Below are 15724 nucleotides of genomic sequence, written 5' to 3'. Positions count from 1 at the left end.
AAACATATCAAATACAAGGATTTCTTATTGGACAAGTCCTGGTAGTTACTCACTGTTTCAGTCTGTTTGACGCCTAATGAATACAACCCTGGTTACTGTATCATCTCTTCCACCTGACCGGAGAACAGTGACGGGAAGGAGCACCTCTGGGCTGTCAGCTCAGCCCGACTGTTCCATTTTCATAGATGTAATGAAACTCTCCCTGCTCTCTCTCTCTCTCTCTCTCTCTCTCTCTCTCTCTCCCTCTCTCTATCTCTCTCTCCCTCTCCCTTTCTCTCTCTCTCTCCCCCTCTCTCTCTCTCCCGCTCTCTCTCTCCCTCTCTTTCTCTCTCTCTCGCTCCCTCTCTTTCTCTATCTCTCTCTCTCTCTATGCTCCAGTCTCTAGTGTGCTGAGATGTCAGTATTATGATGTGTTCTCCATAGTAATGAGCTCCATCCTACTACTTCTGTGTGCTCGACAGCTCTTGATGCAATCCTGCAGTACATTCATTCAATAACATTCAATAGCATGTAAGCTATGATTCAAAGCAGATCATATGTAGTTCACTTTCAAAGGTGCAATTTATGAACCCTTGATGCCATATAATCGTATCATTACTCAAAGTAAATAACATGTTGACTGAATATGGAAATTGGCTGTGTAGCTCAATCTGGTGCAATATTAGTTGTACATAGTGCCTGGCAAATAAATACACTATTCATCTCGCCAGCTGCTCAGTTTGTCTGTCTTTCTCTCTAAGTGCCTCTACAGCCGATGGATCGTTTGATGACTAATGGGAGATCACATCCCATTCCCAGTGAAGGTGTAACTCAATACCTAGTACACTAATAATCCTCCTACCCACCCCCAACCATCAGTTAGCCAGTTGGTCATGATGTCCTTAAAGGAAAGTTCCACACAAAAGCATTGTTTAAATGAGTCCACAGTTGACACAGTCACAAAGTTTTCAAGATATATAACTTTCAAAATACAGAAATGTGTCACACCCTGATCTGTTTCACCTGTCTTTGTGCTTGTCTCCACCCCCCTCCAGGTGTCGCCCATCTTACCAATTATCCCCTGTGTACTTATACCTGTGTTCTCTGTTTGTCTGTTGCCAGTTCATCTTGTCTTGTCAGGTCTTACCAGCGTGTTTTCCCATCTCCCTGCTTTCCCAAATTCTGTTTCCTAGTAACCCCGGTTCTGACCATTCTGCCTACCCTGACCCCGAGTCTGCCTGCCGTTCTGTACCTGCCTGACTCTGACCAGTGTATAAACCTCTGCCTGTCCTGGCCCCGAGCCTGCCTGCTGTTCTGTACCTTATTGACTCTGCCCTGGATTACGGACCACTGCCTGCCTTTGACCTGTCTTTTGCCTGCCCCCTGTTTGGGTAAATAAACATCTGTGACTCTAGCTGTCTGCATCTGGGTCTTTAAAAAAAAAAAAAAAAATTATTTAACTTCTACTTCATCACAATCCCGGATCCGGGAGCACCCCCATCAGTAAAAAAGCTGACTAGCATAGCCTAGCATAGCGTCACAAGTAAATACTAGCATCTAAATATCATTAAATCACAAGTCCAAGACACCAGATGAAAGATACACATCTTGTGAATCCAGCCATCATTTCTGATTTTTAAAATGTTTTACAGGGAAGACACAATATGTAAATCTATTAGCTAACCACGATAGCAAAAGACACAACTTTTTTTTTCCACCATTTTTTTCCTGCATAGGTAGCTATCACAATTTCGACCAAATAAAGATATAAATAGCCACTAACCAAGAAACAACTTAATCAGATGACAGTCTGATAACATATTTATTGTATAGCATATGTTTTGTTAGAAAAATGTGCATATTTCAGGTATAAATCATAGTTTACCATTGCAGCCACCATCACAACTCTCACCAAAGCAACTAGAATAACTACAGAGACCATCGTGTATTACCTAAATACTCATCATAAAACATTTCTGAAAAATACACAGCGTACAGCAAATGAAAGACAAAGATCTCGTGAATCCAGCCGATATTTCAGATTTTTTAAGTGTTTTACAGCGAAAACACAATATAGCATTATATTAGCTTACTACAATAGCCAACCACACAACAGCATTGATTCAGGCCAACAATAGCGATAACGAATAAACCAGCAAAAGATATAAATTTTTTCACTAACCTTCTCAAACTTCTTCAGATGACAGTCCTATAACATCATATTACACAATACATATAGAGTTTGTTCGAAAATGTGCATATTTAGCGGCACAAATCGTGGTTATACAATGAGAAAAGTAGCCAAACTGCCAACAATATGTCGGGAGAAATCTTGGGAGAGGCACCTAGTCTAATCAGTAACTAATCCTAAACTTGACTAAAAAATACAGGTTGGACAGCAAATGAAAGATACATTAGTTCTTAATGCAATCGCTGTGTTAGATTTTTAAAATTAACGTTACTACGACATACAGCGTGCGTTAAAGCGAGACCGCACCGAGATTAATGGCGGAATAGGAGTTTAACATTTTTCAACAGAACAACGAATTAACATCATATATAGTTCTTACTATTTGATGAGCTTCCATCAGAATCTTGGGCAAGGTGTCCTTTGTCCAAAAGAATCGTTGCTCGGTTGTAGATTGTCGCCTTCAACGTTGGAATTAGCAGTAAACATTAGCCATGTGGGCCACACGTGCCCAAATCCCTAGAATGCAGCACAAATAAATACCCGAAAATCGCAATATACTGATATAAACTGATATAACTCGGTTTAATATAACAACATTATGATGTCTTTAACACCTATATCGAATAAAAACAGAGCCGGATATATCTAAGGGCTATAACGGGAGCTTTCTATAACGACAGCCAGAGGTCCTTTCTGCGTCCTGGCGAAGAGAACAAAGGACGGACCCCACGTTCCCAGCCCATTTATAAGCTCTCAGATCTGCCTAGCAACACCATTTCAATTCTCACTATTCGCTGACATCCAGGGGAAGGCGTATGCAGTGCATCTCAACCAATAGAAGACAGGCAGATTTATAAACGGATCTCAGAACAGCCGGCAGATTTCAGCATTCTCACATCCTCATAGGAAAATTGCTCTAACTCCAGTTCTGTTTTACTCACAGATATAATTCAAACGGTTTTAGAAACTAGAGAGTGTTTTCTATCCAATAGTAATAATAATATGCATATTGTACCAGCCAGAATTGAGTACGAGGCAGTTTAATTTGGGAACGAAATTATTACAAAGTGCCAACAGCACCCCCTATTGAGAAAAGGTTTTAACTAGGCAAGTCAGTTAAGAACAAATTCTTATTTACAATGACGGCCTAGGAACAGTGGGTTATCTGCCTTGTTCAGGGGCAGAACGACAGAACTTATCCTGAGAACTTAAATTCATCCCCCTTATGATCCATTTTGCAGCATACGATGCAAAGCGCAGCATCATATCATGCAAAATGCATCATACGGGGGTGATTTCTGTATTTTGAAAGTTGCATATCTTGAAAACTTGATTGCTGACATGCAAAACATTTTGGGACTATGACAACAATGGACGAATGAAACAAATATCAAAACAGTGGGTGGAGTTATACTTTAACACAGTGACTGACCTCCCTGTTATCCTCTATAGCCTCTGACAGGAAGACTATACCTGATGATAGAGAATAATAGAGATATCCTCTGGCTTAGTCAGGGCTGCTTGGAATACAAAGGCAATACATATGCAATATACACTGAGTGTACAAAACATTAGGAACACCTTCCTAATATTGAGTTGCACCCCCTTTTGCCCTCAGAACAGCCTCAATTCATCGGCGCATGGACTTTACAAGGTGTTCGAAAGCATTCCACAGGGATGGTCGCCCATGTTGACTCCAATGCTTCCAACAGTTGTGTCAAGTTGGCTGGATGTCCTTTGGGTGGTGGACAATTCTTGATACACACAGGAAACTGTTGAGCGTGAAAAACCCGGCAGCGTAGCAGCTCTTGACACACACCCGGTGCGCCTGGCACCTACTGCCATACCCTGTTCCAAGGCAAGTAAATATTTTGTCTTGCCCATTCACCCTCTGAATGGTATACACACACAATACATGGCTCAATTGTCTCAAGGCTTATAAATCCTTCTTTAACTAGTCTCCTCCCCTTCATCTACACTGATTGAAGTGGATTTAACAAGTGACATCAATAAGGGATCATAGCTTTCACCTGGATTCACCTGGTCAGTCTATGTGATGGAAATAGCCGGTGTTCCTAATGTTTTGTACTCATAACGTACATGCTTTAAACATGAACAGAGACATTTAAACATGAACAGAGACATTTAAACATGAACAGAGACATTTAAACATGAACAGAGACATTTAAACATGAACAGAGACGTGCACAGTGGCCCTGCTAGGGAAATGTCTGGCAGCTCCACAAACAAGATGCACTGTACTGTAGCTCCATAAGTGAGTTGTACGGTGTAGCTAATGTATTCTACTTTTCACAGGGGGAAAGTTCATCTTCAGAGCTGATCACAGAGATAGGAAACAACAGGCTGAATCAGAGTGTAGCCTTTGCGGAACCTCTTACCTACCCACACGCTGTTTTTTACAACAAACAAACACACACAGGAGAAATACACATACACGCACGCATACACACACACACACGAGCAGTCACTCTGCTTTTGTAGTCAGAATGCCCAAGGAGCTCATTAGAAGGAGTGTGTGTTTTATTTTCTTATCTGTTGAGAGCAGAGACACATCTCTATCTACCTCTTTATTATAAGAAACAGCATCTCTGCGAGACATCTCTATTCTCTATCATCAGACTGCTGCATTTCTACACTGACACTGACTGAATACTGGGTGGTCGTTTGTTTCACATCACAGTAACTCAACACAAAGACAATAACTAAAGTACAGCAGAGCTAGCAGCCATAGAGTGAGCCATAAAGCCTCAGCGCCAAGAGCAGAGCTCACTAATAAGGTTTAGGTGTGTATGTGTGTGTGTGTGTGTGTGTGTGTGTGTGTGTGTGTGTGTGTGTGTGTGTGTGTGTGTGTGTGTGTGTGTGTGTGTGTGTGTGTGTGTGTGTGTGTGTGTGTGTGTGTGTGTGTGTGTGTGTGTGTGTGTTTGGTTGATGATCCAGAACCATATCACTACCGGACTAATAGTATGCCCCTGCCCACGGCAGCCAGAGCCAATCAAAGGATGACACACACTCATAGAGAAACTGTATCCCATAGCAGCGCCTCTGACCCGCATCACCTGTCAGAGATCCCCTGAATTAATAAACAAAAATAGAGGATGTTCCATTCATCTACCTCGCCTCCCTTACTGACACGCCCTCAAAGATCTGAGAGGACTGGATAAGTGTCAATAAGATGGTGGACCCACCCTCTGACCTATCAAGAGTCTAGGCTAGTGGCATACATCCTACTCCTCAGGGGGAGTGACACAGTGCAGTGCACAGGAATAGAGGGGATGTTATGCATGTAGGGAATCAGAATGCAGAGACAGACTCAGCCCACAGGAAGTCTGTCTCAGTGTCTGCGACCTCTGGGGTGACCTCTGGGGTGAACAGCAAACAGTCTCGTCCTCCAGTCCTGCTCTGCCTGTCTAGACAAAGGGATACAGAAAGAGACTGAGGACAGAGTGAGGAGAGAGGGCAGAGGGCTAGCTAACTGGAGGGAGATAGAGGGAGATGGAGAGGGCACAAGGCTAATTAGTGGTAGACAGATAGAGAGCAGAGGCATAGTGCTAATGGCCTGACGAGGACCGTTTGGCATGATCAAGTATTCAGGGGGAGAGAGAGATGGTGAGGAGGGAGGGGAGAGGAGGGGAAGGGAGGAAGGTAAGGTGAGAAGGGGGTGAAGCAGTGTGTTGTTTTTCTGGGAAGAGGGGGAGGATGGAGAAGTAGAAGGGATGAGGTAGTGTAAGAGCTGTGTTTCAGTGAGGAGGGGGTGAGGTGAGGAGTGGGTGAGGCAGGGTTACTGCAGAGTGTTGTGTTACTGTGACCAGGCCCTCTAAGCCCCCGGAGGTGAGCAGAATTCCTAATGAGTTCTGAACTGTCAACAAGACTCGAGATCCACACTCGGGAATTCTGCTGCTTCCTATCAGGAATTATATTCTCTAACAGGAAGCGTCCACCCTCCCACTCCCCTCGCTCTCGCTACACAGACATACAAACACACACCGTACACTTGACGCACGCACAAACACACACACCACAGACACACACACACAGACACAGACACACACCTCCCTCAGCCCATCCCCTCTGTGCCTGAGGGATAAAGCTAGGCGCTCGGCTAGACCAACGAATAACAGCTCAAATTGGAGGAAATGGGATCTAAAATTACATTTCAGAGAGTCTCATTGAAAGTGCATGCCTGCGACCTGGTTAGATTTATATTAAGACTCAATATCCTGTAGGGACATCAGAAATATTAGTCAAGCATCACGTAGCAATATAACATCTGCCCATTCACGTCCCTTTGATCAGGTTATAGAGACAGAGAGGCTGAGAAAATGGAATGGTAATGGGGTTACAATATTATGCACCTCATGTAGATACATCCTAATATATCTGCAGTCAAAAAGATTCACTGTCGTGAAAAAATGGAAGGCAGGTCGAATTAACCTCACCCCATGTTTTGTCCCCCGCACACATTGACTCATGTTTAAGAATAGTAATGACGGTAATGTGACATTATTTGTCATAGTCTATAAAGAGTATAGGTGTAACAATATCAGGTTTGATATATCAATGAATTGATGACAGAGCTGTAGAGAAGACAGGGCCCTGCCCAGGCCACCAGACATAATATGGTACACTGACTCCACCTACTGGTAACAGTAGAGAAGGCAGATTCCCCATTGATACAATAATAGTGAGTGAGTGAGTGAGTGTGTGTGTGTGTGTGTGTGTGTGTGTGTGTGTGTGTGTGTGTGTGTGTGTGTGTGTGTGTGTGTGTGTGTGTGTGTGTGTGTGTGTGTGTGTGTGTGTGTGTGTGTGTGTGTGTGTGTGTGTGTGTGTGTGTCTAATCTCTGTAGACCACAGTCCACACTCTGTTTTATCCCAGCTATCTCTTTCACAAACAAACCATCTTGTGTCTATGTCTGTGTCCTATCAGACAATGCCAACTAAACCCACACGGTCCAACTAACCCCCTCGTCTGCACTCCAGCCACTGAACCACTCACTAAAGACTACATGATGACACTCCGGCAAGTCAACCCAACCAGAACATCATCACCTTATTAGGGGGCAGAAGCTATTCAAAGCAAACTCATCAGCACCATACTGTGGCCAAACAGAAACATTGCAGTTAACTGGACTTATTTTGCTCAATTCCAACATGCCCCTTCTCCCTGAAGTGTGCACTCATTCACCCCAGAGATGGACAGTACTTCTGTTACATGTATTTGATATATGTATTTCAACTACTTCTGAGTATTTATTCGTTTGTATTACACTGGGCTGAACTACACTCCAATGGATTTTGTAACAAGATACCTTCCAGAACTGTAATTTGTATTTTCAAAATACAAAATACTTTTCTATGCTAATTTTTTAATTGTGGTTCGCAATTTTGCCCACCCCTTTTCACCTTGCATTGGTATCAGAAGTCTGATGGCACTATGGTGGGATAAGAGCATCTGCTAAATTAACTAAATATATACGGAACATAAATATAAACTCAACATGCAACAATTTCAAAAATGTCACTGAGTTACAGTTCATAATAAGGAAATCTGTCACTAGAAATAAATTCATTAGGCCCTACTTTATGGATTTCACATGACTGGGAATACAGATATGCATCTGTTGGTCACAGTCACCTTAAAAAAAGGATCTGAAAACCAGTCAGTATCTGGTGTGACCACCATTTGCCTCATGCAGAGCGACACATCTCCTTCGCATTGAGTTATTCAGGCTGTTGATTATGGCCTGGGGAATGTTGTCCCACTCCTCTTCAATGGCTGTGTGAAGTTACTGGATATTGGCAGGAACTGGAACACGCTGTCACACAAGACGATCCAGAGCAGCCCAAACATGCTCAATGGGTGACATGTGAGGTGAGTATGCATGCCATGGAAGAACTGAGGCATTTTCAGCTTCCAGGAATTGTGTACAGATTCTTACGACATGGGGCCGTGTATTATTACGCTGAAACATGAGGTGATGGCGGCGGATGAATGGCACGACAATGGGCCTCAGGATCTCATCACGGTATCTCTGTACATTCAAATTGCCATTGATAAAATGCAATTGTGTTCTTTGTTCGTAGCTTATGTCTGCCCATACAATAACCCCACCGTCACCATGGGACACTCGGTTCACAATGTTGACATCAGCAAACCGCTCGCCCACACGACTCCATACACGGGGCCTGTGGTTGTCAGGCCCTTAGGACGTAAAGCCAAATTCTCTAAAACGACGTAGCAAAGATGAATGAATATGAATTTCACGCTCCCTCAAAACTTGAGACATCTGTGGCATTAAGTTGTGTGACAAAACTGCACAATTTAGAGTGGCCTTTTATTGTCCCCAGAACGAAGTGCACCTGTTGCTGTTTAATCAGCTTCTCAATATGGCACACTTGTCAAGTGGATGGATTATCTTGGCAAAGGACAAATGTAAAGGAGGGATGTAAGCAATTGTGTGCACAAAATTTGAGAGAAATAAGCTTTTTGTGCGTATGGAACATAGATATTTTTATTTCAGCTCATGAAACATGGGACCAACACTTGTTGAGTTTATATTTTTGTTCAGTGAAAATGCATTTGCAGAAAGCATTTGCAGTATTATTCTAATGAGTTCCGGCCAGAAACAAGGCCAATAATAATACCCAGTGTGCTTTGCAGTTCATTTTGGTTCATTTTCGCATATACATTTACATTTAGGCAATTTAGCAGACACCCTTATCCAGAGTGACTTACAGTCAGTGTATTCAACTAAGGAAGATAAACAAGAACATATCACAGTCATAGCAAGTAAAACAGTTCTGTAATCGTTACTGAGAATGTTGTTGCTGTTCAGGCCGTCTACTTACAAATGTATTTCTGTATTTTAAAATACAAAATACAAGTATTTTGTGGTTCACTTTGATTAGTTGATCTTTATGGTATTTTGTCATTCTATTTGGTCATTTTTGCCCATTCCCGATTCACCCCAGGCATAAGCCTACATATCTGAATGCTCTCGCGGAGGAGGGTTGGCCAACATGCAGTCGCAAAGTCTGCCATATGTCTGACAACAATCTGATGCTTTTAAATCCCTGAGGGGGAGTGAGTGAGTACAGGTTTCCGGGAGAGAGGGGAGAGTCTGAATTGGGCTACAAGTCTGGACTGTTGAGCTGTAAACTATGTAGACAGACTGTGCAGTTGAGTTGAAGGACATGTTTGTCAGCCTAGTCTATACAAAAATATATTTTTGACAAATAACATTGCAGCTGCAGATGAGAGTCTGCATTTGTCCAGTCAAAGCGTCCTTAACATCTGATCCAAGACACCTGTGTGTCCTTTGTGCCAGTGGGTGTTAATATCACAGTAATATCACATTAAAAGCAGGGCCCAGTAACCTGTTAATACCTCAGTAATAGCAGGCTATAGGTCCCAGAGAGAGACATTTGAACACACTGAGTGAGTTAACATAAATCGTGGAGCAGAGGCTTGTGGGAAACATAGTTACCTAGGAAACTGAGAGATCCTGCACATGATACCATCCCAAAATACTGTCTGGGACCAAACTGCAGTAGCCTAGGATATTCCATCTTTCTAGGTCAGGATTTGTATAGTGGTACACTAGGCTAAAGAAAGATTTACAGTAGTGTATATTAATTAAGCCATTATGCCAGGCCTACAGACCTAGGGCTACTGGGAGATTACATTGCTCAATTATGTATTTTTATTTTATTTAACCTTTATTTAACTAGGCAAGTCAGTTAAAAACGAATTCTAATTTACAATGACGGCCTACCCCGGCCAAACTCTGACGACGCTGGGCCAATTGTGCACCGCCCTATGGGACTCCCAATCACAGCCGGATGTGATTCAGCCTGGATTCAAACCAGGGACTGTAGTGTCAGCTCTTACACTGAGATGCAGTGCCATAGACCACTGCGCCACTCTGGAGCCAAAAAGTACTCAAATGATAAATTCATAATATGGCCTATAGGCTAGCATGCCATTATAAATCGATGACAGATGTTTGTTTGACATTTCAGATGGCCACATGACCGTTAAACCAGCGGGATGTAAGGTCACTACTCACTACTGTATAGTTTAGTTGCGTCATATGCGGAACTTGCGTTTTTTCTCTCATGTCACGCCCCCTCCGCCGCGCTCAATTATTCTCCTCTTCTGGCTGCGGAGAGAGGAAGAGGCGAAGCGAGAGGGTTTACTCCGCCCAAAATGTGTCCATGAAAATAAGTGAGAAATGTTTGTATGGCGGTCAACGAGAGTGTCAAATTTGGTCAACAGAAAATGAAATTGGTAATTTGCTACATGAGGCTTATTTGGTCTAAGATATGTTTTATAATGGTTAGGTTGTTGTTACAAATGCACTGATATAAGTGGACACACGTGGCATTTCGGCAACAAAAAAAAAAAAACTTTATCGCAGAGTTTGAAAACCCAGAGGCGGGAATGCTTTGAAACAGATCAAGCAGAGCTGGCCAGGGTTTGGGGTTTGCGAAGTCAATGAGAGAAGTGAAAATGTTTCTTTAGTTGTTCATTTTCTAAATAAATCTAAAGGCACAACCTAGATTCAAGCCAATATCTTAAGTAGTTGAAAATGTCATTACTCCGACCTTGTGAAAGTGACAAACTGACACGTTTTAATTTTTATCAAAAATGTTATATCGAAGGAGTGCCTTTGATTTGCACATGCGCAGTTCGGCGCGAAACGACCAATTCACCCGATAACATGTTTTTGCGCATGAGTTTAGCTAGCCATTATTTCATTTATTTTTTATTGAACAGTAACATGCTAAACACACAAAAACAGAACAGCCAGAGCAATTCCACAAAGAAATAATGAAAACGTTTTTTTTAAATACAAATCCACATCATATCAATTCAAATACAGACATGTAGCGAATACATTTTTAAGACATTTTGTTTTGTGTACGTTTTAATGATTCTAAATAGTTTTCCAAATCAGATTTAAAAAAAATAAGAAAAGGGCCTTTTTCTTCATAGATTTTGATTTGTGCATGAAAAATGTTCCTAATAAAAGAAAGAGATGTATGACATACTCACGTCCAATTGTGGAATCAGTGTAGTAAAATAATATGTCAAACTTAGATATTTCAATGGTTGCATTTTGTTGCCAAGATATAGTTTTACATCAGTCCAGAACACTTCACTATGTAAACAATGACAGAATAAGTGTTCAATAGATTCGGTTTCTAGTTCACAAAAACTGCACTCACTGGTAACATCAGGTATATATTTAGAAATCAATCTTTTACACGGGTAGAATCTATGGATAATCTTTAAAGGAGACCTCCTTTACTGTATTGGTCACCATACATTTGTGTGGAGTGAGTCAAGCACGGCGCCAGTTTACATCAAACGATGAAGCCCAACAAAATATCACAGAGGGAATAGACATCCTGTAGAAAATATCCCTTAATAAACGATTGTTACATTTCTTATGTAGTAAACCTATGCCATTCACGTGGATATCGCTTACAAAAGGAGTTATTCCAAAATATGCATTATTCTGAAGTAAAGATTTTATCCCACTAGGTATAGCTTTTATAACCGTGTCATATTCCTTGCTTGAAACCTCAAAGTTGTATCTAGGAATATGACATTACCTACACGCGTGATCTGGGATTTCTATTGGAGAAGCAGTTTCTGCCTATCTTCATACTGTAGCCCTACTGTATTTGACTTTTGTGCCTGTTGTTCACAAGCGTATCTGCCCTCTCGTTGGCTAGAATGGTCCCATCTGATCTCGCCTCCTCCCACCTACCTTCCATCTTTGAGGACATGTATGTCTATTGTTAAAGCGGTCACTCGACTATCTTATCAATATAATAGAGCATCTTTGCTGTGGCTCAGGCGCTGTCAGGTGCAAAGCCGCTAACGACACCGCGGCAGCTCCGTTAAAAGTACAGAATGTGCCAGGAAAAAAGAACAAGCGCTGCTCTCTGATTCTCTCCGAGGAGAGAGAGAGATCAACCATGGCCAGTTGTCGGAGAGAGAGCACGCGGAGCCGGGCAGGACAGGGAGGTGGCAGTCTGAGAGCAGCGAGGAAGCCCCGGCAGAGAGATCCATCCAGCGAGTTAGGGGACGCGGGCGAATCAATGACAGATCTACCACAATGGTTGCGGCTTTATTTCTATGGGATGCACGGTATCACTTTGGATATCCTCCTGTCGTCGGTACAGGGGCTTTTGGCTGACAGCGACCCCAAACTGTTCGGTTTTTCCTCCCCGTACCTCTGCATCATGCACTCGGTGACCCATTTCTTGCTGGAAAAAATATATTCGCAAAAGAAGTGCTTTCAAGGACGCACAGTAGTTTTTCACCTTGTTTTCTATCCCTCTGTGTACATCGGGCTGCAGATCCTGATTGGGAATATAAACACGCTGACCGAGCACGTTAGAATAGTCTCTGCCACTCATCTCGTCGTTCACTACCTACTGTCCCTGTACTTCACCCAAGTATTCCACAAGGGGCTTGCGCGGCTGCGCTACCACTGCCCCGGGAAACGGACCATGTCTACCCCGGAAAAGCGCACCCTTGAGCCGCTGCCTAATAACGGTCTGCCCGATGTTGTGCGATTCCTCTTCTTTGGAATGCACGGCTTTCTGGACGAGATCCTTTTTACCTCGATATTCAACCTTGTGGAGAAATCGGACCGGACCATGAGCGGCCACACGTCCCTGTGGTCCTTCCTGATGTACGGAAGCTGCAGCTTCGTGGTAGAGAAACTCTACCTGCATTTGCACTTCAGACGGGGCTGGAGCACCTGGAGGCGGCTCCCCATCTATATCTGCTTCATCTACACCTGGGAGTTCTGTTGGGGGCTGGCGCTGCGGCAGTACGGCGCATGCTCATGGGACTATTCCCACTATCCATTCAACTTCATGGGCCTGATCACGCTCCTCTACCTGCCCGGATGGGTCTGCATCAGTCTCTACCAGGATATTCTGTCCAGCGTTCTGCTGCGCGTGGTGGTGTGTGCCAAAGACGAGGATTGAGGCCACTCAGGGCAGGGCGCTGGCATCAAGGTCTGCCATGTGTCCAGGAAAAAACTGCATTATAGGCCTAGGTCACATCTGATTTAGGGACTATTGATACTAATACAAATAAAGAAGAGGACATTTAAGACCATCAATGGGGTACCCGGACTTAAATAATGTGTATTTCCCCTGTGGAAATGTGGTATTGATGTAGCTGTTTAGACAGCCTCTATCAGTGATTCTAACGAATAGCCTAGCAATTTGTGACAGGTAGCCTAAAAGCACAGACATGCCTTGCCTGGCATGTGATTTAGTTTAGTTTATTAATTCGACCATTTAAAAAAAACAAGCACACATAAAACTTAAAAGCCATACATGCACATGAATAAAATCATCGAGGATAACACACAATAAAGTCTGGGACTTATTTCCATTGTGGTCCTCTTGAGACAAGATGGATATACTGTGTGATGACACACAGACATGCCTTCTGCTGTGATGACATCTGCAATTTCTAACTTTGATGTAGATGAAACTAGAATATTTTACATTTTACACTTCACTTGCTACAATCCCAGAGCTCTGAACTCATTTCTGCATGGCTGCATTCAAGATCACTTAATTGCTTAAATCTTATTACCTTCAAAGAATGCATGACATTTGGAAATAAAATACGTTCTAAAAAGTGTATGTAGCATGAGATGTAATCGAACAGAATAGAACGGATGGTGGACCGAATTCATTTCACTGTGAATCTTTTTCTGAACCAAACCTTAACCTTACTGTGTTGGAGTGCCTTTCTGAGCAAACCTACAGACAGCTGGACTGAAGACAAACTGAACTACACTGTGGGTCAGTTTCCCCCTAGTCCTGGCTGAACTAAAAAAGAAGCTCAATGGGGAATTGAAAGAGCTTTTTAGTCTACAACTATAGGCTTAATCTGGGTCATGTAAACAAGCAATGTGTGCCAATCAGACAGACCCTGAGGATCAGCTTTAATCTTCTCCCTTCTTTACATAGGGACATCCCAGCCCCAGGCTTGTTTACCTCACATTTATAAAGCAACAGAGCACCAGTCAGCTTTTTATGGTTTACACTCTATAGGTTGATCTGGAGTGGGCAATATCAGCAGTCAGCAGACCTGGGTTCAAATGCTACTTGAAATCTTTCAGGCACTTTCACTGTTTGTTTTAACTTGCCTGGAGTGCGAGACGGGCGGGGTTTGAATGTTTGCGGCTATTCTATTGGCTCCACGCCAGGAAAGCTCAATCAAGCCTAGATAAAGTATTTGAAATGATTTCAAAATAGTATTTGAATCCAGGTCTGGGATCAACCTCCAGGTAGAGAGCCCTTTGCCCTTTGGCATAGATCTTTCTGCCTGTTTTATTTCCTCGTTTGCCATTGTACCACACGGTAAAGTCTCATGTTCTCTCTGAGAGGCCAAACACATACAGTATGTGTGGATACCTGGCACTGTGACTTCACTAGCAATCTGTTCCAACATTATACTCTTTGGAAAGTTTTGAAACGTATAGTTTTTGCTCTTGTACTGATTTTATGATTCTCTAGCATGTTTTTAATGCATTTTACTGCCTGCCTTCGTCAGTCCTGGGGATTCCGTGAAACGATGGTTGGAGGTAACTGAAAGCTGGTAATACTGATGAGTAACACTAGTCCAGGGAAAAAGATCGTATAACATATGTTATTAAAATATTACAACTTTTACACATGTTGATTTTTGACAGATGGTTCTGAATATGGACTGAATGTTTCATGCCGTGAGAGTTTCCCTGTCCTGGGCGAACAAACAATACCTTCCAGTCTTCTGGAGACTCACACTGACTGAAATAACACAATTATTTTCCTTTTGGTTTGTCATTTCAAAATGGTGGGCTTTTGTTGTGAGCGGTGCAAAAGAACGACGCACACGGTGAATAGGACCAGGAGTTTCTGTCCTGGTTATGTGGTCGGGGAGAATCTCCTGTCCCTGGTGAAGTTGTTATCTTAACTATATGATCATGTTTCTTTTCAAATGTGAGGTTTGGAAATCATTCATCAACTGTATTTAATAATACACTGCAATCATGCACTACATGGCTCACAATGAGGAAGTAAAACCATGTTTATTTTAGGTTATAAATGAAGAGAGCCAAAAGTATTCTTGCTACTGTATGTCCATGGTGGAATTGAAATGAATCAATCACTGGATGTAAATAATGTAGCCTGCTACATTACTTAAATATCAAAGAATTCCATGTTGAACCGTCAAAGGTTGGCCCAGTTCATGTTCATGTTTTCTTGATTAACATTGTGCTCTCACTAAATTGCTTGTATTTACAGGTTGTCTGCGTTTCTCTCAGATCAGCTTCCTTGGAAAGCTGCACAATGTTATAAAAAACAAAATGCCTGACCTTTACAGGAAACCGCACCTCAAATATATAAAGTCAACAATGCTCTGTGATTGGATCAAGAGATACTAAATGACTCTTATCTGTGCCTGGTGTCAGATTGATTCTGCATGAGAGGCAGAGATGATGAATC

The 15724-nt window shown here is 42.5% G+C and overlaps 1 protein-coding gene across 1 annotated transcript; it reads left to right on the top strand.

Annotated features, from left to right (window-relative positions):
• The first annotated feature begins 12014 nt into the window (after positions 1 to 12014).
• On the top strand, positions 12015 to 13544 carry LOC120032245 (transmembrane protein 229A-like). Its single transcript, XM_038978246.1, has one exon. It carries the CDS (start codon positions 12179 to 12181, stop codon positions 13199 to 13201), a length of 1023 nt encoding a protein of 340 aa, XP_038834174.1. The 5' UTR covers positions 12015 to 12178; the 3' UTR covers positions 13202 to 13544.
• Positions 13545 to 15724: the final 2180 nt, after the last annotated feature.

Source organism: Salvelinus namaycush, chromosome 38 (assembly GCF_016432855.1).
Source record: "Salvelinus namaycush isolate Seneca chromosome 38, SaNama_1.0, whole genome shotgun sequence".
Classification (NCBI taxonomy): Eukaryota; Metazoa; Chordata; class Actinopteri; order Salmoniformes; family Salmonidae; genus Salvelinus; species Salvelinus namaycush.
The sequence above is the reverse complement of the archived record's forward strand: the minus strand, read 5'-3'. Positions and strand labels throughout refer to the sequence as shown.

What these genes read in the sequence shown, in the direction of transcription:
- LOC120032245 (XM_038978246.1), top strand. Translation starts at nt 12,179, where the DNA reads ATGGCCAGTTGTCGGAGAGAGAGCACGCGGAGCCGGGCAGGACAGGGA.